This window comes from Nycticebus coucang, chromosome 3 (assembly GCF_027406575.1).
Source record: "Nycticebus coucang isolate mNycCou1 chromosome 3, mNycCou1.pri, whole genome shotgun sequence".
NCBI classification, from domain to species: domain Eukaryota; kingdom Metazoa; phylum Chordata; class Mammalia; order Primates; family Lorisidae; genus Nycticebus; species Nycticebus coucang.
In genome coordinates this window covers 33,566,777-33,592,127 of record NC_069782.1, presented here as the reverse complement: position 1 = coordinate 33,592,127, position 25,351 = coordinate 33,566,777, and the positions used below count along the sequence as shown (strand labels likewise).

At 37.7% G+C, this 25,351-nt stretch overlaps 1 protein-coding gene across 2 annotated transcripts in view; it reads right to left on the bottom strand.

Moving 5' to 3' along the window:
• KITLG (KIT ligand) overlaps positions 1 to 25,351 on the bottom strand; it is a 90,845-nt gene that overhangs the window by 30,087 nt on the left and 35,407 nt on the right. For both annotated transcript variants that reach the window (XM_053585606.1, XM_053585607.1), the window contains exons 2-3: positions 21,996 to 22,109; positions 10,335 to 10,397 (exon numbers count right to left, since the gene is read on the bottom strand). In XM_053585606.1, the coding sequence (XP_053441581.1) occupies positions 10,335 to 10,397; positions 21,996 to 22,109 (177 nt within the window). The remainder of the gene's footprint in view (positions 1 to 10,334; positions 10,398 to 21,995; positions 22,110 to 25,351) is intronic.

The window sequence follows — 25,351 nt, the reverse complement described above, 5'->3', positions numbered from 1 at the left end:
AAGCACACGCAAGTTCATACTAGCGTCATTGACAGGCCTCTTCCAAAGCTCTTTCCTTGGGTGTTAAATTCCTCTGCAAGTTTCTCTCTCTTTAGGTAGTGGTAATTCCTTATACCCAGTCTGCCCTATCAGCAATGAACAGATTTCCCAGGATACAGTACATAGCATGTACTGTAAAGACTATTTAGTATGATAAAAATAGTATGACTATTATTTATGTAAAAGAATAGCCTTCACCAGTTCATTTGATTGTAATTGTGCATTTTTTTCCTATGACAAATAGTTTAAATTCCAAGTATTAATCTTTTAAAACTTTCCTGACTTTATGAATATGCTTGCCTAGGATGGCTGACAAGAAAGAACCAAAATCCAACTCCCTTGATTTAAATTAAGGTTAGGACAGTCTTAAATGAATGTGTTCCTAATTTTTTTATTTCTTATTGTTTTGCTTTCTTTATGGTTTAGGTAGAAAAGATTTTGTTTATTTCTTGTCTTAGGTAAGCTGGGGAATTCTAGAGTGCTTACTGCTACTTCTGTTGACAGCTATTTTCAATTTAACTCTATGTTTACATTTTGTATAATTCCTATTTAGCTATAACTCCTCCTCCTCCCATTTATTTACACATAATAAAATCAACAGTCTGACAATTAACTGTTTCCAGTAAAATTTTCAACCCCAATCCTGTGATTTCCTATAGTTAAATTATAGAAATCCTACCATCTAATCCTACTCTAATGTCTTCTCTTTGTATTACAACGATGGACAATTTGTTAACAGCTCCTATGAACTACTTTACTACATGGCAGAAAAGCCCTCTATCTCTAAACCCTTATAATTATATTTCATTATTTATTCTTGCTTGTGGCATAGTTCCCTTGGGAAAGACTGTATAATCAATTCAAGGGTATATTTTTTCAGTGATTTGTTTAACCAGCTACATAATAGCTTTTTAAGGTTCTTGGATTTATTAAAAGATAAAATCAAGGTAAACAAATAATATTAAATGTCAGCCAGTTTCAACCTGCCTTCCCGTAAGAGAGAAAACCAGTTTTGACAAGAGCATCAAGGAGTTTTGTATTTTTTAATTAAACATAGTCAATGATTTTCAGAGAGAATAAAATACAATGAGCTAAGTATTTCGTTTGAGATGATGGGTCTTTCTGTTTTTCAATTCTTCCGAGATTGTGATTATGAAATGGTCAATTAAAGATAGTCAAATTCACAAAATGTAGTTTTTTTCCTCTGCTCTAATGAATGACATTATCACTCTTCTCCTCTTGAGATCATTTTAATTTGGTTTTATATTAATATTTATTCACAACATTTATTTGAAGAATGTAAAGTATAATGCTGTCTTTTTCACTAGCAGGACATAAAGGATTAGGAAAGTTGACAGTCACACAGGATGCCAGAGGTGACACAAAGAATGTCTTTTAAATTCCTGAAGTACACATACAGTAATTTGATGTTTTATTCACCCATCTGCATCGTTTCCAAAAGAGGAAAACAGACCCTGCTTTGAATATGAAAACTTCTCTCTTGACTCTATACTCTCAATTTCTTACCTTCTTTTTTGGTAGCTTCTGTCTTACATTTTCTTAGTTAATTATAGAAGCTCTAGCTAGGACTACTGAGCTTTCTATTCCTGTATATTTATGGCCTGTATTGCTCCAGAATGCAAACTGACTCAATGATGTTCTTGTTGCTAACCTAGAGTCCCCAAGATCTTAACTCCTTTCCGTTGACATGAGTTTTGTAACGATTCATTCTCATCTTCTCCCTAAAAATTTAATGTGGATCTTCAGCGTTCACTTTAGTTGTCTAACTTTGGATTTTCTTATTTGAATGAAAGTGATGTGGAAACCTCAGTGTGATTAAGATGGTAATCAACGAGAACACTGTAAATAGGTGTTATTTCCCAAGGCAGTGGTATAAAGAGCCCCTGAGCCAGACCCAAAATAACACAGGGAAGGAGCAGGTGGAGGGGAGGGCAAAAGGATAAACTCGAGGCCCAGTTCTTAGTCCCAATTCTATCAACTCACCTGTGATCTTAGGCAAGTCATTTAATTTACTTGGGGCTTCAGTCTCTAAGCTGTGCCGGTCAGTATGGAAGCCACACTATCCACCCATAGCTGCTTGTGTCCTTCAAAATGTGCCTAATGCGACTGGGGAATCAAAATTTTAATTTTACTCAGCTATAATTTCTATAAATTGAAAAATCAATAAAAATCACTTGGTTTAGTGACTGGAAAACTTTTAAGTGTGTTTGGAAAAAGCTTAGGAATGGGAATGGGTGTATTTTTAATGGTAAATTTTATGAAAATCTAAATATGGAGTCAACATTTCTGACGGACATTTAGTGTCTGAAATGGAATATGTGTAGGTGTAAAATGTAGGTGTAAAATGTACAGTGGATTTTGAATAACAAAAAATGTTAAAGATTTCATTAATAATTTTTACATTGAATTTAAGGTGAAATGACAATATTTTCAATATACTGGGCTAAATCAAATTTATTATATTAAATTTCTCCAGTTCAGTTTTACTTTTTCTAAACATGGCTACTGGACAATTTAAGTTTACATACGTGGTTTAGGTTATATTTCTATGAGACAGAAATAGTCTGAATGATCTGAACAGTATCATAATACGATCACTGTAGATTGAGGATACAAAGGAGCTACTTACCAACAGCATTTCATGTCAAGTTTTATTCATTCAACTAACAGTTATGCTTGTTTGTTTTTAAAAAATACTTTCTTACTACATAGTAGGTAGAAGTAGATGAGGAGATAAGTACAGGTATCTATGTGGCTAACTTCTATTTCCATAGGAAGTACTCCACTTCATAAGCATGCATGAACAATCGACTTGCTGATTGGTCAACTGCCATCACCTGACACAGATGGGCTAATCAGAAAGTCCCTCCTCCAGATTGGTAATGGTGGCAGGGACGGATAGCCTCTGAGCAGGAGTCTCAGAGGGGAGAAAGTCCTGAAGCAGGTGACTGGAACAAAGGAGATGAATTATGCACACAAAGAATGAGGCAGAGATGCAGAGATGGGGAAAGGAACATGGATTGTTTTCCAATGCTGGCTGCCATCCTTTCATGAGGCCTAACTGCATTCCCTGCCCTTGGGTGGCATGCTACTTTTTACTGTCTTTATCATAGTGGGACTTTTGTTATTAGTGAGAATCACAGGAGTCTAATTTAAGAAGATGACATCCTTCAAGATTTGGAAATCCGGCATTTTTGCCAACAGTTAGATGTTTATTCATAAACATTTTTTGAGTAGCTACCATTACCTAAAGAATGATGAGGAAATACAAAGCAGTGAAAGATTTAATCTCCGGGTAGGTAAGAATACAGTACAGAGAGAAAGCGTAAAATCAACAAAATGATGATGATGCCACCTGACAACTACTGCAGCACACCACATCTCAGACTTTTCATATCTAAAATAATTTCTCACAATACTTGCAGACAACCGCAATCATGCACACAGTATTAAACTGCTATGTAAGCAACATATGACTGTATGCTGAAAATGAATACCTTCTGTAGAAAAATTCTACAGAAATTAAGAGATAATGGCCTAAAAGGTAAGGTCCACAGCAGGTTCAATGTCAATGTTACTGACCATTGAGTCCCCAGCACCAAGCAAAATGCTCAGCAGAGTAGATTGTGATGCCAGTTTTTTAATTTTTCCTCATCAAACAACACAGAGAGGAGAAAATGTGGTCTGGAAAGGTAGAAAATTGTGCTGTGAAAAAAAGAGGGCCCTTGAATTGGTGTTGGAAGAGATGACCACTAAGACATGCTCAGCCCTGAGAAATCCATGACTCTGTGGGTAGAATTTAGATAAGTGGGTGGGAGCAGAAAGGGCACCCTTGACAAAGGGCAGCATCAATAAGCAAAGTCTCAAAGTTGAGAAAAAGAAGGGTGAGTTTAGGAGGCAGTGATGCGTGTGGCTGGGGGGCATGTTTGTGCTGGGGAATAATGGTTGTGAGATGACTAGGGGGACTAGGGGGACGCAAGATTACAGAGAGTCATGCACCTTGGGTTCAGGAATTTGGCTTTCTGCCTGTAGTTCACAGGAACAATGAGAAGGTTTTGAATACGGAAATGACTTAAAGTAATAGAACAAAAGGCTCAAGGAAAGGATGATTCCTCAGAATTGCATAATAGAACTCTCATATTTGAGATCTTTCACAAATGCACAAATATCTAAAAGAAAGTAAGAGTAACTAGGTGCAGATACTGTGTGATGTGTTACAGGTACTCACTTCATCAGAAAAACCTTGTGCACCACATTCAGTCTGAATTTGTGCCTCAAGGAAATTAGATATCAGGGAATTTTCCTCCTTTCCTTTCTTCACTTTCAACGAATATTCACTAAATGCCTACTCTTTTTTTTTTTTTTTTTTTTGCAGTTTTTTGGCCGAGGCTGAGTTTGAACCTGCCATCTCTGGCATATGGGGCCGGTGCCCTACTCTATTGAGCCACAGGTGCCCCACTAAATGCCTACTCTCAAACACTGAGGATATAACACAGAGCAAAAAGAATACACTTCCTGTCCTCAGTAAGTTTATAGGTTAGTTGAAGATTATCAATTTAACAGTCCCATAAACAAATAGAAAAATGCAACTGTGCATTTTACACTGCTGGTGGAACAGCAAACTAATACAACCTTTTTGGAAGGAAGTATGGAGAATCCTCCAAGAACTCAAATTAGACCTCCCATTTGACCCTGCAATCCCATTAGTGGGCATCTACCCATAAGAAAAAAAAAATCATTTATCACAAGGACATTTGCACCAGATTGTCACAGTTCAATTTACAATTTCAAAGAGGTGGAAACAACATAAATGCCTACCAACCCAGGAATGGATATATGTATACTGTGGTATATGTATACCACGGAATACTATTCAGCCATTAAAAAGATGGAGACTTTACATCTTTTGTATTAACCTGGATGGAGATGGAACACATTCTTCTTAGTAAAGTAACAGAAGTATAGACAGGCAAGAATCTAATGTACTCAATTCTAATATGAAGGCAGTAGATACCTAATACATGTTGGGGGGTAAGGGGATGAGGGAGCGGGGAGAGGGGAGGGGGAAGAGGGACGGGGGTCATGGTGTGTGGCACATCTCTTGGGTGCGGGACACAATTACAAGAGGGACTTTACCTAACAAACACAATCAGTGTATCCTAATTCTTGGATATCCTCAATGAATCCCAAACAATAAAAACAAAACAAAAAAGAGTAACAAGGGATTTGGTTTCATCAGGGAGATGAGGGAAGGCTTCCTAAAAGAAGAAAAACTGAAATACGAAAGCATCAGGGGTTAACTAGATAAAAGGACCAAGCAGAATTCTGGTACCGAAAAAGCCACACAAGAAGGAATGGTGGCAATGGGAACATGTGAGGATGAGGGACTGAGAAAAAATCTGGAAAGCTGCCAGATCATGAGCGTTTTGGAGGCCTTGTTGAAGGAGCTCCCTTTCCTGCTTCCTAAAATCAATGAAAAGCCTTTCAATAAATATGAAGATGGACAGATAAAAAAATCAGAGGTATTATTTTTTTTACTATCACTCCATCTACTCAAGGAGAGCTAAAACCTTAAATAATAAATCCTGAGATGTCAAGGGAGATGGGCAGAGCTCAGAGGCAGCAGGACCATGCAAGAAAAGGTGGGACTAGCTGAGAAGTGACACCTCACGGCTGAGGCAGTGCTGCAGAGATTGTTAGAGTGACGACGCACGCTGCCAGGCACCTCCTCATTTAGGTGTGCTTTAAAAAATATCATCATTGAAAACTGACAAAGACGTGACAGGAGACGGGTTCATGTAGGAATCATCAGTCGATGCTAAATCTATGGGAGACACTCTGACGAAGAATAGGATGCTTACGTAGTTTAAAAGTGTCTCTCCTCCAATTGCTAAAGAGCAAATACAAAGAAATAGTTGACCACCGCAATCAGGTAACCAGAACAAATAGCACCTTGAGGGGAAGCTGGACATTGTCTGCCTCTGGACATGACAGCCTGAGCACGTGTCATCACTTACATAACACTGTGGCTTGGCATGCATAAACCCAATGGAATCATTAAGAAACGGTAATCAAATTTTTCAAAGAGAATCATTTTACTTAAAGAGAACTACCTCATTCCAAAAATCTCAATGCCATAAAACAAGGAAAGGCTCAGGAATAGTTAAAGGAGACTAAAGATAATGTTTTAATTTCTTATTGCTGCTGTAACACACGACCACAAAACAACACAAATCTGTTATTCTACAGTTCTTGAGGTCATACATTTAAAGTAAGCGTTAATAGGCTAAAATCAAGGTGATCGTGGGGCACTGTGTCTTCTGGAGGCTCTAACAGAGTGATTTTCCTTGCCATTTCCAGCTTCCACAGACCACCTACTTTCCTTGGCTTGTGGCCTCTTCCCCCATCTTTAAAGCCACCAGTGTAACATTTCAAGTCTACCTCTGGCTTTCACATCTTTGCCATACTTTTTATGAACTCCTGTGGATTAGATTGGGCCCGCCCAGATAATCTGGAATAATTTTTCCAACACAAAGCCCTTTACATCTGTAAACTCCCCTTTGTCATGTAAGATAATTTAATCACAAGATACAGCAGAAAGCCATTATTCACATAATATCAGAATGCAAATCAGAGATCTTGTATGGGAAGAAAGAAATGCAAAAACCAAAAAAAAAAAAAAGATAAAATTGAAATACAGCAAATAAAGTATTATAATTATTGTCAAATCTATTGAAATTGCAAATATACTGTGTTTATGCAAGAGAGTATTCTTTTTTTTTTTTTTTTGCAGTTTTTGGCTGGGGCTGGGTTTGAACCTGCCACCTCTGGCATATGGGGCTAGCGCCCTACTCCTTTGAGCCACAGGTACTGCCCGAGAGTATTCTTTACTTACAAAATACATAGTAAAGTATTTAAGGGTAGATGGCCAGGATGAGTATTACTTATTCAAGAAGTTCAGAGAAATAATAAGAATGCATGCACTCAAGGAAGAAAACCATAGATAAAGCAACTGAGGCAGAAGTTCAAAAAAATAAGAAGACACACATGTAGACACAGAAATAAAGTAACAGATAAAGGAACTCAGGCAGGATGTTAAAAATAGGTGAATTTGGGTTAAAAGGCATATGGGTATTCTTACAGATTTCTATAAATTTGAAATTACTTCCAAATAAAAAGTTGAAAGAAAACTGAAGACTTTTTTACTCAAATACCCTCATATTAATCTGAAATATAAAAATAAATAAAAAATGAAAAGCAAAAAGAAATCTCACAAGCAACCATCGTTCATGTAACATCATGGAAGTGTGAATAGGACGCAGATGTGGGTCAGTAATTTGGCAACACAGTTTTTGTTCTTTCTATAATAACAATTCTAGTAAACAGAAAGAACCAGGAATGTTTAAGTATTTTTAAGGTTATGAAGGTAAAGGAAACCCTAGCAGTCTGGCAATATTATAGTTTCAGAGAGTTTAAAATAGAATTGGTGATTATCGTTAGATTTAAATGCTAAGCAGTTGATTGCACCCTGCTATTTGTGAGAAGAAAATCTGCTAGGTAATTTTCTAAGAAGTTTTTTAGAGAAGTGGACTCCTTTTTCCAGGAATATTTAACCGGTTTTAAAACAAAAGCAAAAAAAAAAAAGTGTACTTGATTCTAGAGCTTTCTTCTGCCCAGTGCATCTGGCAGAATATTGCAGCTTTGGCCCCAGAGAATCTTTCTGGCACCCACTCCCACTCCACCCTGTATTGTTTAAAGACAAAAGATAAGCCAGCTGGGATTCTGACCACTCAAAAATAATCAGGGGCCTCTCCACTGAAATCCTCTTCTGGTCTTGGCAGAAACTAACATTTTAAAATGAAGGTAAAACAAAGGGTAAGCCCAAAGCCCCAAGCATGGGCTTGTTTTTCTTGCCAACTGTGGTGGCCAAGAACAGTGTTTCTTCAGTTGTGCCAGGACGGTGTGCCAGGACCAAATAATAGTGGACTTTTCTCAATTACAGAAACAAGCACAAAATATGTGACAGTGGATCGGCTTTATTTTCACAAGTTTGGCTCTTGCTATCACCAGCCAAGACTGAAATCTATGATTTAGCACAATCTACGATTACACCCTCACAAAATAATCTTATTTAGTTATTTTCAGTTCGACACTTGTTTTTCAAAGAAGAATTTCTTCGCGTAAGTTTGGCAATCACTGTCCTACATGCTGCTGTAGTTTGGAGTAGGAGTGGGTTTATTATCTAGAGAACTCTCTGCAAACACTTTCCCTCGAGATTGTAATTACTGTAATTTAGATCCTCACCTTCGGTAACCCAGGGTTAAGCATCAGATGACCTGGGGGTTTCTTTTTAAGACTGTCACTTTCTAGTTGTATAACCTTGAGCAAAATACTTTTGAGCTGTAAAGGAAACACGTACGTGAAATCATCTTGCAAATGGAAAATTATAAAAGGTCGGATAATTTCCTCCCACTTACTATTAAAGCTTTTGACTATAAGGTCATTGTCTAATTGATGTGTATTTGTTCCCAAAAGAGTCTAGTAAAGTGCTGGCTCCTCAAAGCACTTTTGGTCAGTTTTTAATAACTGAATACTTGCTGAGTGAGTGGCTGAATGATTGGATTAATTAACTTTCAGACTGCTATAATTTTACGTTTCTATTCCCAGATAACTCGAAGTCAACAGGATTGCCATTGGCTTAAGTGGGAAGGTATCCGGTTCAACATGTACATACATGTTCTACAGAATTCTAAGGAACTTCAGACAGTTCATGCTAAAATGCTTACTAAGGGGGAAAAAATAGCCTTTGCCTTTCTCTTGAAATAGTAGTCTCACAGTTTTTGAAAGGCACTCTAAGCATAAGTTCGCAATGATGTGCTTAAATTGGTAATCATGGTGATGGATCAGAAAAATTGCTGAAAATGTAAAACAACCTGCACCAAATGATAGTGTAGTAAAGTGCCAAATGGTTTTAAATTGACTCAGGGACGCAACACAGTAAGTAGTTAAAATGAATTGATATGGAACAAAACGTCAAAAGAATGTTGACAAATCTAAGCAAGTTACAAAGTATATACAGCATAGGATGGCTCAAACCTAATTTTAAATATGCAAAGAGCTTGGCATCTTATGTATAGATACATACTTTGTAGTAAAACTAAGAGTGTGAGGGGCTAATGTGAACCATTCTGCTCTACACCTGCAGGAGATGCTGGTCTCCACACCAAGCCCTGAAGACATACACAGGAATGAAAAATTCCAGCTCAGGATAACTATTACGCCTAAAGACAAAGCGAGAAATAATGGCGATAGGGGAGGAACACACAGGGCTTTAGTTATGTTTATAATGTTTCCTTATTAAATTATACATTGGAAGCAAATATTGCACGATAAGGTTTAACAAGCTCTATGATAGGTATACATGTATTACACTAGCCTCTATGCTTGAAATATCACTTAATGTGTAAGTTCTAATACTATTTAATAAGAAAAATAATTAAAACATCTTGGCTTCAGAACAGAGTAATATTTATTACATAACCACACACTTTTACTGTAAGGTTCTAAAAATCTATTGGACTGCTAAGAAATTTAGAAATAAAATACTCTGTGTTTTCAAATACTTAAGAGAGGCTTACCTAAAATCTTCTCAGATATGGAAAAGAATTTATGTAAATTTCCACTCAAGACTTTTTTTTTGGCGGGGTGGGAGGGGGTGCCCAAGAAAAAAGAAATCTATGGCTGGCTCTAAAGAAGATGATCTTAATTTACTTTGGGAGTAGAGATGGTCCATATCCACAGATTAAACCAACCAAAGACGACAGTAGACAACTATTTACAGGGTACTTACATTGTAGTAGATATTATGAGTAATCTAAAGCTGATTTAAAGTATATGGGAGGATTTGCATGGGTTATATGCAAATACTACACTATTTGATAAAGAGGACTAGAGTATCTTCAGATTTTTGGTGCCCACAATGTGTGGGGAAGGGTAGGGGTGTGTGTAGAGTGTCCTGGAACCAACCCCCCAGATTCTGAGGGGTCAGTATAAGGTCTAAGACACTGAAAGATGTCTGAAATGCTGACTGCTAACGGTTAGCAGTTGCATGAGGTGGGGGAAACCTACACAGAAGAAAATTCCAAAGACAGCGTCTTCAAACTTCAATAATTAACAAACTCCTAAATGGCAGATAATTTCCTTTCTCAGGATGAATGATCCCATCGCTTCCGTCAGTTACTAAAATTTAACTCAGAAATGTATAGTTCACATACCAAAACGTCCATCCCGGGAACATATTTGAGGGTAATCATGTAGTCTTTTGGAAGATTTGCCACCTACAGAAACAAACAAACAAAAACAAATTCCATAAGAAAATTTATACAGATCAAACATACTATTTTTAGCGGACTGTAGGAAAACAAATCCAATACATTTTTTAAAGTTACCAGTAAATGTCAATGTTTACATATATATTCTACATATTGATTTTTCATCCTAGATTTCCCTTGGTAACCAAAGACAACTCTCAAAAAAAAAAAAAAAGTAAATGATAATATAAATCTTTTGGACTTCAAATTCAGTTATGTTCGGCTAAATAGAACCTACTGACTTTTGGAAACACAATCTGAATTTCAGCTTCTATTTGTGGTCTTGGGATTCTCCTTCAAGACTATGTTCCTACTTTCTCTCCGTAGAATTAGCAATAAAGTATGTTTTTTGTCAGTAATTCTCAAAGTGTGGACCTCCTACCAGCAGCAGGAAACCTGTTAGAAAGCAAATTCTCAGACCTTGCCAGACCCATGAATCTCACTTAACAAGTCCTGCAGGTGATTCTGATGCATGCTTAAGTTTGAGAACTACTATTCTGTGTTGATCTTAAAAAAAAAAGCCCAGGGAAATTTCAAAAGAATGATACCTATGCGATCCAAATGCTGTATAACTTAAATAATTTAGAAAAATTCAGTTTGTGATGTAGCAATCTTTTTACCTTGTGCTGAACATGTGAGACACCTCAACTGTCTGCCTGGCTTCCTAAAGATTTTACTAAATGTCTATTTGTATCAGGCATTGTGGCATAAGTGAATAAGCAACAGATTTGGAACCAGCCAATCTGAAACAAATCTAAACCCTTTGCACGTTGTTTCCTCTCCTTTACAAAATGGAGATCTAAGTACCTTTGACAAATGGTCATTCAGAATCGAAACAGGTGAAGGTGCTGAACACATTGTAAACACTCAATCCACATTCTTTACTGACAGCTGTATTAGCAACTAACTTCAGAGGCATAAAACTCTGGTTAAGTGACAGAGTTCTAGGTTCTTTTATTTATCTTCCTAGCCACAGTACCGACAATGTCATCCTCACCCTTGTCTTATATCACTAGCTGAATAACATAGCCAACAACTGACTGACTTAGCACACTGGGTAGTAAGATAATATTCGATGTAAAAAACTGAATGGTTTTGCATCATTGCATCTTCAGGAGGTCTACTTTGCTTTATAGACATATTTCCCCTTCTATTCTGTCTTTAAAAACTTTACTAGAAAGCAGAGGTCATGTACACATTTGCTGGGCTGGGCCATCTCCCACAAGTTTCCCATTAACATCCATCTTGTGCTCACTTTGGCAGCACAGGCACCATAACATTATCCATATAGTTCTTCTTGGTCTTGCCAATAGCTCCTAGAATCTAAGAACCATTTGGTGAGAAAAGAATCCAGGCTTAGTCAGATGGGAGCCAAGGGAGTAACTCATCCCCCTATGTTCACTGCCATCCGACTTCCAGCACCACCATCCCACACCCATTTTAGCCAACAGCTGAGGCCCCTGTTCTGGTCGCTCCTTCTCCAGTTCACTCTATCATAAAACAGTCAACAGTTTTTGATACTGAGTTCTCTGATGTATTATCTCCATTTAATAGATGAAGAAATCGAGGCTCCAAGAGGTCAGGCTAACTAGATTCAGGTCACATGGACATGACTTGTTAAATCTGCACTGCAATCTAGGACCCTCCAGAGCACAGCCTCCGTCTTCTTAGCACCACCTCACGTTTTCATCTACTCTCTGGCACTGTCCTTGAGTGCTCTCCACTTGTGACTCTAAACCATCATCCCTCCTCCTGTCACCCTTAATAAAATACTAGAATCCCTGCTGCTTACTGAGAACACTCTGAGCTGCCGCCGAAGGTGACGTTTTATTTTTCAGTTATCGTCGGGGGTAACGCCCTTGCTCTTCAAACCTATCTTTCTTCCTCTCGGTCAAACTTTCCACCACGCTCCCATAATTTCTTTTCTTTTCTACATCTTCATCCTTATTTTTGAAAAGCAGTGTGATCTAGGCATTTTATGTAAACCCTGGTGGCAAAAACACAGAAGACACCTCTGCAGGTTTGAAAGCTGGCACGTGAGAGTGAGAGGAAACATTCTGTTTCAGGAGGAACCAACCACATACAATTAAAGCCATTCCAGATGGAAAAGGACGGGAAGAAGAGACAGGTATTCTGAACAGAAGCTGCTTAACAAGCATCATTTTTCTTCAGCATGATTTACGTTATTTTCCTAATAAAAATGCAAATATACCATCAATTGAAGCAGTATTTAGAAAACGTAGCTTCTAAGTCTGTATCTCAAAAGCAGAGAAAATGTAAGGGATATGCTAGCCAATCCATTTTATGAGGTATTATATACAAAAAATCAGGTCAAAGACCTTTTGCTTACGAAGACACTAAAATCTTCACACTGTTACCACTTCGGGGAGTGTATGATAATAAACTATTTTTTACATTAAGCTGATTTACTGATACTTGATTTCTAGTGGGACTGAAAAATAATGCTGTTTTTAAAAGGGGCTTGACAATTTACAAGTTTTCATACACAGACTTTAGCATGACCCCATGAGACATCTTATTAAGCCTTTTTATGGCTGAGAAGGTGGAGACTTAGCAAGGTTAACTGGCCTGTGCAAGGTCACAGGCTTCAGGGGTAAATGATGGTAGTAGGATGCCAGTGATCTACAGAACAGTCTCCAGATATTTCTTTCTTGGCTTTCATTGGTTCCACTCCAATTATATTTGGAAGAGAACTTAGGAAGTCAAGCTATAGATATTTGTGATCATTTCATTAATGATTACATTACTTCTTAAGTATTTTATACCAGATAGGCATCCCTAATCCAGAAATCTGAAGTATGAAATGCTGCAATATCAGAAACTTTCTGAGCACTGACATGGTGCCACAAGTGGAAAATTCTACGCATAATTACTTACATGAAAAAATTTCATGCAAAAATATATTTAAAATGTTGTATGTATTGCATTGTCTTCAGTCTATGTATATAATGTAGATTATGAATTTTGCGTTTAGACTTGGGGTCCCATCCCCAAGATATCTCATCATGTTCCTGCAAACATTCCAAAATCTGAAAAAAATCCGAAATCTTAAAATACTCTGGTCCCAAGAATTTTGGATAAGAAATAGTCTATCTGTAGTGTGTTGAACAGCTTTCATAAAGCACAGATCACCTTGTGATAAATTTGGCTTCTCTGGTGTAAACTGATCATTTTGAAAAATCGTGTATAGGAGAGGGAGCCTTTGGCCTGGAACCTGGAAGATATTCCTCAAAGGCAATGAACAAGTTCTGGAAACAGATGGCTCGGGTTGGATCCTTGTCGTGCCACCTGTTAACTCAGAGGTCTTGGGCAAGTCACTTCATCTACTTCAGCATAAAGTGTCACACGTGTAATGGGAATGACAACAGAACCTGGCCAGTGGGCTTATACGGATTAAACAACTTGTGTAAAATGTCCAATACTTAGGCATAATGTGTGAACAAGTATGAATTCCTATTAATATTAAATGCAAAGGAGGGGGGCATTCTAGAGAGAGGGAAGTTCATATGTAAAGGCAAAGAAATGGGAAAGCTTATGGCAGGAGACCAGATAAGAGGCAGGAAATAAGCCAGTAAAGCTGCATCCCAGGGGGATCTTTTGAATATGAGGCTAAAGAGTTAAATGGAAAACAGCAGGCACAGTAGGAAAGATTCTACCACCAGAACCCCACAGGCAAAGTCTACTTCTGCTTAGGCACATTGTATCATCTCCGTGGAACTTCTACTCCTTGTCTGTAAAATAAAGAGGGTAAACTAGACAATTACTAAAATTTCAGGCTGGTTTGACTTTCTTACATAAGTTGTGGTGCAACACAGAACATGTTTAAGCAAGGAAAGAGCATAATGATAAATTTAGCAAGATTGTTCTGGAAGAACAGATTGGTGCAAAGAGAGCACAGAGGCAGGAAGAAGGTTGGACAACCACTAGAAAAGCACCAAATATCCACTAAACATCTATAAAGAAACTGGAAGCTAAGAAAAAGGGAACCTGGTCTGGAGTCCAAGAGGGATCCCGTTGTTGGCAGGGTTAAATGGACAAGTAACTAAGGCTGCATATTTTGAAAACAAATCTATTCCACTAAAATAATTTCAGGGTAAACAAACAAAAAAAATAGAATTTAATTGATGGAAAATTTTATCAACGGGCAAATCATTCCAACAAGTTTTGGTTTATAGTACAAGGATGCCAGACTGTAAAAACTGTATAAAACTGCAAAAACAAGTTACTTCATCATGGGCTAACTTTACTCTATGGGCCCTGTTTGCTGTCATTTTGGGAAGTTCTGAACACTGACCACACTCAGTGACACTGGGGAAAACATTGCCCAGGAGGACAGCATTTGGAAATGCTAGACACTTGGCCAAGAAAAAGTCTTTGCAAGCCAAACAAGTGCTGGCTGCATACCACACCCTGTGGGTATTTGGAGTCAAGAGAAAAAGAACTCAAAGTCAGAACACTTACCTCCCTTTCTAGATTACTAGATCTCATGGTTCAAATGTCATTGAGGCCTCTAAATCTCATGAAATCAGTGGCCACTTGGATACCCTTTGGCAAGACCCAGCTTGGCAAGACTCAGGTGTCTCTCTTAAGTCCAAAGGAGAGATCAAAATGCAGCAGTAACTCATTCCTTCCTTGACAGCATCTATGAAAAGTGCATATGTGAACCTCTCTGGAGGAAAGAATCCATGGTTTTTCAGTCTCATAAGACCCAGTGAAGTTTCGGCATCCTGGCTGTACCTTAATGTCACAGTTCACCCATGTACAGCAGCCTACTGTAATGTTGATTGTTCAGGTATCAGAGATAATACAGGAAAAAAGATTTTTGCTTTTTTACCTCCTTTGATAAATTATCTTTGGCTGATTGACTAAAAATATAACCAATCAGGTTGATTACCTTTCACTTTCAAAGGTACCTGGGTGTTTTTCTTTTTACAACTCAGTAATTAAAAAAAAGAAAAGGAAAAATAACAACAACTTCAGGAGACCTTCTTAGGTAATCTTTCCTCTGTGAAGAATACCCCTGAAGAACACCCAAGTAAAGATAGACACACATGTTTTCTTTTCTAATAGAAGAGATTAAAAACTTTTTTTTTTGGCCTACTTCATTGACATGACTTATGATGTGATGATTCCAATTAGTATTGCACTTCTACACTATGATTAGTTCCTAATCATAAGAAAGATGACTGTTATTTAAGAAATAAAATTAAATCGGTTAGAATAATAATTTATAAGTTATAGTTGAAGTTCACATCTGAAAATACCGGAAAGGGCATTATTAATTATGAACTAAATTATTGTGCTCTAAAACAGGTAGTTATGAGTTAAAATCTCTACTCAGTTTTCTATAATATTTCCCAGCTGATGATGGGCAGGTTACTAAACATCACTGAATTTCAGCTCCCTAAACAATAAATTGAGAGTAAAAATTATCACCTCATATGGTTGTGAAAACTAAAGGAGATAATCCATTTTTTCTTTTTTTTTTTTGCAGTTTTTTGCCAGGGCTGGGTTTGAACCTGTTACCTCCGGCATATGGGGCCAGCGCCCTACTCCTTTGAGCCACAGGTGCTGCCCGAGATAATCCATTTTTTAAAAACCAAGAACAGAAGACATATTATCTAAATGTCTAAATGGTTTATTTCATAAAGGAAGAATAATTTTTAAATGAGAAGATTGATATGATTAATAATATAGCAATACATCTAGATAGCTTTATTTATTTATTTTATTATTATTTTTTTTAGAGACAGATCTCACTTTGTTGCCCTTGGTAGAGTGTGGTGGCATTACAGCTCACAGCAACCTCCAGTTCCTGGGCTTAGGCAATTCTCTTGCCTCACCAAGTAGTTGGGACTACAGGTGCCCACCATAATGCCTGGCTATTTTTTGTTATAGTTTGGCTGTGGCTGGGTTCAAAACCGCCAGCCTTGGTACATAGGTCCGGTGCCCTACTCACTGAGCCACAGGCGCTGCCCGATACATCTAGATAGTTTTTATATAAATATTATTTCTAATACACTTCCCACCTTTTTTTAAATACTAAAAAGTCCTAAATTTAGCTTTAAATAGAGAAATAAATTTCTACTGACCATAGAAAAAGAAATTAAAATGCTAAATATTTAAATGAATTAAACTTTAAAATCTATTCATCTATCGATGTCTACTTTTGAAGAGATGATATGAATGGGAAACACTTAAAGAAAAGCTTAGAATTCATCCACTAATGAGGAGCTTCAGAGATTATATATATTTCTTCACTTTAATGCAGCGGTAATTCTACTTGAAGAACATAATATTTGAAGGAGAATAAAAATCAGAATTAATCAAAACTGTCCATTCAAAGTGTGAAAATCTGTTATCAGAGGATATTTTTATAAGCTCTCTTTACATTAACCTCCAAGAGTCATGTATCAACATAACTAACTTCAAATAAGTTCCCACCACAAGACCAGGAAAACCATGGATTCCTCTGTTCTAATCCTATCTTACTTATTTGTGGACTGACCTGAAAACAGAGTAAATTTACCTCTACAAGATAGGGATAGGGCAGGAATTTACTTTAAAATACATCTGAAAAAGACGAATCGCTATTCCATAGATATTGAAAGATAAAAACATTTTTTAAAAGCAATGAAGTGACATTTAATTTAATTCCCCCAAATAAAGGCAAAATATCACAAATGACGGGAAGAGTAGAAAGAATAAACTGGAAAACTAATTTGAACTATGTCAATATTTGGATTTCCTTCTTATATGAACACTTACAACTATTAAATGCTACAACCTAAGTTTCCCAGAGAAATAACTTGTAAAAAGTTTAATTCATCCTCTTCCCAGATATTTAGCGCTTTCTTTTCCTTCTTTCTTTCTTTTTTTTTTTTTTTACAGTTTTTGGCCGGGGCTGGGTTTGAACCCGCCATCTCTGGCATATGGGGCCAGTGCCCTCCTCCTTTGAGCCACAGGTGCCGCCCTTTGGCACTTTCTTTAGGTAGGTCTGAGTTTGCCATTTAAAACAAGTCTTGCAACATTTTTTAGAAACAAAGCAAAATGTTCTGTAAATAGATGAACTATTATGCCGAGTAAATATGCCAAGAGGATTTCAAATGAATACCCTGGGAACCGTAGTGATAATACAAAGTGTCCGGCAGAGACTATGGGGAAAGGGCAAGGGAGGGAAAGGGAGAGGGGAAGTCAGGGTGGAGGGAGGGTAATTGGTGGGGCCACACCTATGGTGCATCTTAGAATGGGTACAGGTGAAACCTACTAAGTGCAGAATACAAATGTCTACATACAATAACTAAGAAAATGCCATGAAGGCTACGTTGAACAGTTTGATGAGAATATTTCAGATTGTATATGAAACCAGCACATTGTACCCCTTGATAGCACAAATGTACACAGCTATGATTTAACAACAAAAAATAAATAAATAAAAATTGACAGTGAAATCATAAATCATGTACTTCTGTGACATGAGAATCACTCTAAGCAAACAAACTTAAGGTTTGTGGGCACAGCGCAAGTTGCCACCTAATGCAATGACAGGAACTGGTAGAGAATACAAAGGAATGATTTCATCTGGAGAAATTACTGTTAACATAGGAAAAACTAGATGAGCCCATGTTCATTCCCTCAAGTAAAATGTGCCAAGGTTATTCCTTGAAAAGCACATTCTTCTCATCCTTTGGTCCAGATGTTATTGAATTTTTCTGGGAAGTGCAATCTGAAGAAACATCATTATGAAACAAAATAATTTTAAATTTGACAAGGGTCCCCAAATTTCTCTAATTTAGGGGTCAAAGATTTCTCTGAGAGCTGATGAAAGGGATACACTCTCCTCAGCCATGGACTTAGGGCACAGGAAGGCAGAATTCAGAAGCCCATGTGCAACCATTTGACCTCTATGGGTCCTAGTTAAGAACTATTGATCATAGTTCACGCTGCTCATTTTAAAAATGAGGAAATTGAGTCCCCAAAATGTTCAGGGATTTGTCCAAGGTCACACAGCCAAGTAATGAACAGCTGGTACTCAACCAACCCAGTATTCCCGACTTCCATCACGATGCTTTGCCCACACAAGGCTGTGATTTTCTCTAACCATAAAACTCAACAGTCACTCGTGTTGCTGTTTGAATTAGGGAAATTCATTATTTAGGATAGAACACTCAGCTTCTTCACAAACACACAAAAAAAACAGCGTCATAGCATTCTAGCTTAAATTGTTCTGGAACTTCTAGAGAGATAATGCTCACGTGGGATGCTAGTTGGAAATGTGAAGGCTCCCACGTCCTGTCTCCACAAGCTGAGATTCAACGCTTCTGCAGACGTGCATTCACAGCTGTTTCTTAAAGAAGTCGCTAGGATGCTATGATTGGCTGGTCCTCAAATGATAGCCCACAAACTCTGATTTAAAGCAGTGGTTTTCAAACTTTTCTTTTTTTAATATGAGCTCAATTCTCTTTTCAAGACAAGTATCACTTGGACACCCACATATAGAAAGAAAAACCAGTGGTTTGGTGGGTTTTAGAAGCCAGCTTGAAAACCAGGTCTAGAGAAGACAGCCCTGGCAATAGGACCAGGAAGTGGGTCTCACCATGCGTGGGTCTTATTTATAAAATAGTTTGTTTAGATTTTTCTCTAAATTCCCTTCCAGCTCCAGTATCTTATGATCCTGCAAACACCACTCCTACTACTGACACTATGAATAGCTAAGATTTCTCAGACACCTACTATATTCCAGGCATTGTTCTATTGAATTATTTAATACTCAGTACTTAACCTCACTCTGTAAGGTTAAGTACTATTAACCCTTCCATTATACTGATGAGGAAACTGAGGCACGAAGGGCTATGTGACAATAACTCATAATACATTTATATATCCTTTTTCTTCTTTATTCTATACCACACCACTGGGAAGTAACTGAGATTTGCAAAGATCATTATTTATCCCAGGTTAAAGAGCTATGCTTTAAACTCAGCTCTTCCAGATTCCAAAATCTATTTTTTTAATAAAAAAATTAGCACAGGTTGGGCCCTGTATTATACCATGGCATCTTTTTAATGGGATCCACTTAAGTGTTGTTATTGCGGTGCTGGTAATATGCATGTTTGTGTTTTTATGAAGATGGCTTGCCTCCCAAACTAGATTATAAATGCTCTGAGCTCAGGGACTAAAATTCCTGCTTTATGAAATACAGGCTGTGAATTATGTAGCTCTTCATTTATTCAATTAAAAGCGATCTTCCTATGTTTTAGTAACTCAACTTTTTTTCCCAAGTGATTTATTAAAAAAATATAATCCAGAGAAAATACATGAATTTCACTAAAGCAACTCTCCAAATTAAATGGCATTCCCCTGAGTCAACTGTTGGAAGGAGGAGAAACCCTTATTTTCAGCTTAATGATTTGACATTTGCCCTTGTAGTGATGAACTATATTTTAGTGTCAATGTAAATAAATATCCCCTTCCTGGCACTTCTCTTCTTTCCCATCTATTAATGCTTCTTGCCATTTTTCACTGTATCGATCAATAGGTAACCAGCTTATAAGAAGCAGAATAGGCAAAGACAAGAATAGAAAATCTTGAAGGTGCTTATAAAACCTACTTGTATCACTCGAAAATTTTGGTTTGACAGTTCACAAACCAAATTATGGAATTATGATAGTACGAATAAGTATCCCTTAAACACTTAACAAATAATATTGCCAAGTATCACGCTGATCTTGAGGATGCTCAGCCTGTGGTCAGATATAGCATCACCTTCCAACTATGCTTCACTGCCCACATATGTGAAATTTTCTCCCTGGGTCCAGTGCAGGTCTTCCCAGCTCTCTGTCAGCTCCTCCCATGATTAAACAAGTAATGAGGCTGTAATTTCCCAGTGACATACTTTAAACATAATTTAGAGATTCATATTAACCTGACATCCTTTTAAACCTATACAACACAGGTATAATAAGTTATAAGATTTGTGATTAAATTAGGGTCAAGACATTTTACTCTCTAAACTTTGACAGAACAGACCCTCTAGAGAACAATGGTTCTCATCTCCTGTCAGAAATCTGTTAAAAATGTGGATGCATCAAAGCATTTTCTTGGTGTGGAGCCCAGGCACCTGTGACTTAATGACCAGCACAGGTGATTTTGATGCTCACTGACGTCAAACATCACTTCTTCATTCAAACACTTAATGAAGGTGTACTGCTAATACACACACAGTTAGACTATAAATACATATTGTTGTTGTTGTTGTTGTTTTGGTATTGTTTCTTAGGTCCAAAACTAACCAGCAAATTGAGAAAAAACGATCATGATCTACATTTAAAATACTTTTCCCTTATACCCATCCCTATACACAACACCTAGCTGGGTATATAGCAGGCAAATGTTCCATTAGCAGTCCCTTAAGTGAGACATGCTGATGTATCTTTAGCTGCTGCAATAAAGAATGCTTTTAAACCTGGACTTTCTAGGTGTTCTAAAGAACTTGCATAAATGCGTGTGTTTCTAATTCTGCATTGAGGCTAAGCTGGCAAGACTTCAACCATAGCATTAAACTTTCATTTTGAAGTTTTGTTATGAACCCAAAACAAGAACAGATAGATAGACCCTCCTTCACCCCATTTTCTATTATCTCAACAAGCATACGGTTCTTTCCTTTCTCCACATTATAACTCTCATTTCTTCCCTGTTTTGACATCACCTCTGTTCTCCAGTCAACATTCAAATAACTGTGTGTTACCTAACTGCCTATTTTGAATTAGGAACTCGTAAAAATGCTTCTTAAGTTTTGTTCACCCTGAACCTCACACAGTACAAACAAGCATGTAAAATCTCCCCTTGCTCCTGAGAGTTGGAAGGACACATTCCAGATGTGTTCTGTCCTTTCTGGGGTTTGAATCTTGAGAGAAAGCATCTGGAGAAGCCTGGCGTGGAGTTGCTAGTGATGAAGGGGCACACAGTGCAATAAGCTTCTGCTGAAAGCAGAGCTCCCATGTGACAAATGGGGGAAGAGTCTGTTCAACATTTGGACAATGAATTTACTCCACTGACTATGTTCACTGAAGGAGCAAATGCTCCCTCACACATGCATCTGCAACAGGGCCTTCATGCTGATGGAAAGGGGAGAATGGCCATCTCAGCTCTTTCGTGAGGTTTGTTGGGGAAGAGTACGGAGGCAGGTGGAGGGGACACAGAACATGCTGCGGAACCCGCTAAAGAGATACAGAGGAACAAGCTGGAGCTGACCCATCAGCACGCAGCCAACTCTCCAGGGTCCTTCACCAACTGGGAAGGAGGGAAAAGACCAGCAAAGAAACAGTCACTGCAGTGGACAGCAATGGGTCAATTTTACCAGTAAATTCTCCATGAGCTTAAAAATCTCTCTCTACAGACCCTTTGCAATAACTAGTGATTCCTTTCCTTGTCTTAGCAAAAACAAAAAACAAAAAACAGTAACTTGGAGCAATAAAAACCTAAATGTTTGATCATCGAGCATAAGAAAAAGCATCACAGATACAGAAAAGCATCTTTACTTACCAATTTTGTGACGTCTTTTACATTATTAGTCACACGATTCCCGCAGATCCCTTTGGTCTTGACGAGAGGATTAAATAGAAGCAGTTGAAGATAAATGCAAGTGATAATCCAAGTCTAAATGAAAACAGAAAAATTGCTCAATGACCATCAGTTGAAAATCTGTAATCGTTCAAGTTATGAATGTCTTATGCTTTGATGTGCAAAATGCTATCGTGTGTGTGTGTGTGTGTGTGTGTGTGTGTGTTTAAAGCTATTGGCTTAAATACAATTAAGTGCTAAACATTCAAACAACACTTACCAAATTTTTTAAAAAATTCTCAGTTAAAATTAGATTGAGTTATTTTTCCAAGTACATTATTGTTAACTTTGTCAAAAGCTTTCTGCAACCAATTTTTTAATGGCACTCAGGAATGAACTTGTAGCAACATGTAAAGGACTTCTCACTTAAGAGTCTCTTCTAAAAACCAGGGAATGCATAAAATTTGTACCTTAAGACACCAAGAGAAACTTTCTCTTTCCACTTTAAACATAGACTGTTTGGCAAGTGGCAGCACCACCCCTCAGCAGTGCTTTAATCCAAAAGTCTGCAAGAGGACACCAAGTGAAAATGAGGCAGAGAGGTGAATTTTTGGATCTAAGACAGAATTTAACCCAATTTGTGAGACAGCAAATGAATTAATGTTTTGAAGCACAACATTTTTGCCATTTAATAAGGAAAATATTTTTTTCCTTTTTTTGTTTTTGCAGTTTTTGGCCAGGGCTGGGTTTGAACCCACCACCTCCAGTATATGGGGCTGGTGCTCTACTCCTTGAGCCACAGGCTCCGCCAAGGAAAATATTCTTTAGCCCACAGGAAGACATTCCTGAATACTAGCAGAAGTAATCTCTCTCTGTCTCTCTGTCTCTCTCTCACACACACATACATACACCCCCTTCTTTGAAAATAATACCATTGACAATATATTACAGTTATTTTTATGTATCACTTATTTTTCCTTATTATACTATAATTTGATTTTTAAGAACTTGGGCATCTTCCTCAAACATTGGCTTAATAAACCTCCACTGATTGAGATCTTGAAAAAAAAATGAACTTGGGCATCATATTTATTTTATCAGTATCTTTACAACATTACAACACATAACACAATGCCTTGCGTATAAAAAAAATCTTAATAAATATTTGCTGGATGAATCAGTTGTCAAGGTAAAAATACACTCTACTGTTCCAATTCAGTAACCACTTACAGAGACAGTGCTCGTCATTAGGGAAACAAAGAGGATGAAGACGCCCTTGAAACTCAGAGGCAGGTAAATAAATAACACCCACACCATATGATAATAAACACTCTGGGAACATAGAGGAGGAACCAATTAATCAATTAAACTTGGAGGGGCAGAGCCTGTAGCAGGAAGACAGTGCCAATAAAAGCCAGAGAGAAACTCTGACTATGGCTGGATTTTGAAGGACAAGGAAGAGTTTGCAAGAAGATGAGGTCCCAAGAAAAATAAACAGTGACAAAAGCATGCACATGTGAAGATTTCTTATATGTGAGATTTATTTTATGAGCTAACGTTCTCCTCTAAAATCTTAAAATCACACAAAAGCCCAAATGCACGTGGCTAGACATCTTCCCTATTTATATAGCTAGCCATATTTTAAAAGGCACTAGATCACATTCAATTGATTGATTACTTTTATTTTTATTGTTGGGGATTCATCAAGGGTACACAGAACCAGGTTACATTGATTGCTTTTGTTAGAATAAGGACCCTATTATATTTGTGTCCCACTCCCAAAAGGTGTACCACACCCCTTGACCCCCCACCCTCTCTCTCCTTCCCTTTCTCAGTTCTTACCATCGCCTACTCCCCACTGTGTACTAGGACCTTAATTGTCCTCATATCAGAAATGAGTACATACCATTCTTATTTCTCCATTCTTGTGATGCTTTACTAAGAATAATGTGTTCCACATCCATCCAGGTTAATACAAAGGATGTAGAGTCTCCCTCTTTTTTTGTGGCTGAATAGTATTCCATGGCATATGTATACCAAAGCTTGTTACTTTCAATTCATATCTTCATGCTAACTAAATATTACAGTGGACCAAATGACAATTATCACTTGCCAAAATTTCTAAGACTACAATGCTACCTATGTGGATATAGTGACTTGTGAACAAAATTAAAGCCTTTTTACTACCATTTTATTATGGTTTATTTTAGCAGTAATCCTATCTAATTCAGTAAGGCTACTCTGAGTACTATAGGATCAGGCTCTTCATAGTACGGTCTCCCATGGGCCACAGAGAAGACTAAATTGGGTGAATCATTTCTGAAAGAGGAATTCCCCTTTTAGGACAATCCCAACATAAAAAATCTCCCCTAATAGCAAAGTCTTCCTTCACATGTGTAAATATAATTTACTAAACTCCACCTTTCTTTTACATTGTGATTGCTAACACATAACTTCACCCTTCACCCTCCTTGAAATGTATTTTTCCAACGTCCCTTTTCTTGATATGATTTGAAAACTCTAAGAATCTCTGTGACGGTCCAAGGTTACTAAGAACAAAGTTTATATTCTCGGCTCTAAATCTAAAGGCAGACATTCTGTTACTGGTCATCACCATACCTTACTCCTGGCATTGAATAAACACTGAAAAACCAAACAAACAAACAAAAAACATTTGTCACTGAACAAACATTCCTCAACATATTTATTATGTGCCAGATCTTGTTCTACATGTCAGGGTTATATAATGAAAAGAATAACAAATATCCCTGCCCTCATAAGGCCTACTGTCCAGTGAGGATAAGACTAACCAACCATATTCAACAAACATAAGGAACTAGGTTACATCTAAAGCTCAAAGGTGTTAGAGGCTATCCCATGAGTTTGAGGCTGCAGTAGGCTATGATCATGTCACTGCACTCCGGCCTGCGTATCAGTCCATGAGATTTCGTCTCTACAGAAGGAAAAATCAGAGAACAAAGTTAAGGAGACTGGAATCGTGTCTACTCTTTTCCACTGGCAGCAGTGATCCTGGTTCACACTGACATCACACTCATGAATCACAAGAGGCATCAATCAGGGAGCACTAAACATATTCCACTACTGAGCTCTAAGAAAGAGCACAGGATGGATAACAAACAAGCAGGTACAGCACCAGCAGAGCAGACACCTCCCAACACTCAGGCTGTCCCCAGCATCAGAAAGTCACTGCACACGTGGGGTGTGTGTGGCAATGAGAGATGGTGGTGGGTAGTCAGGACTACTCAGCTTACACCTTGCTAGCTGAGGAGCCCTTTCGGGCATGTGTCATGAGCTTCTTCTCATTTTCCAGAGCAGTT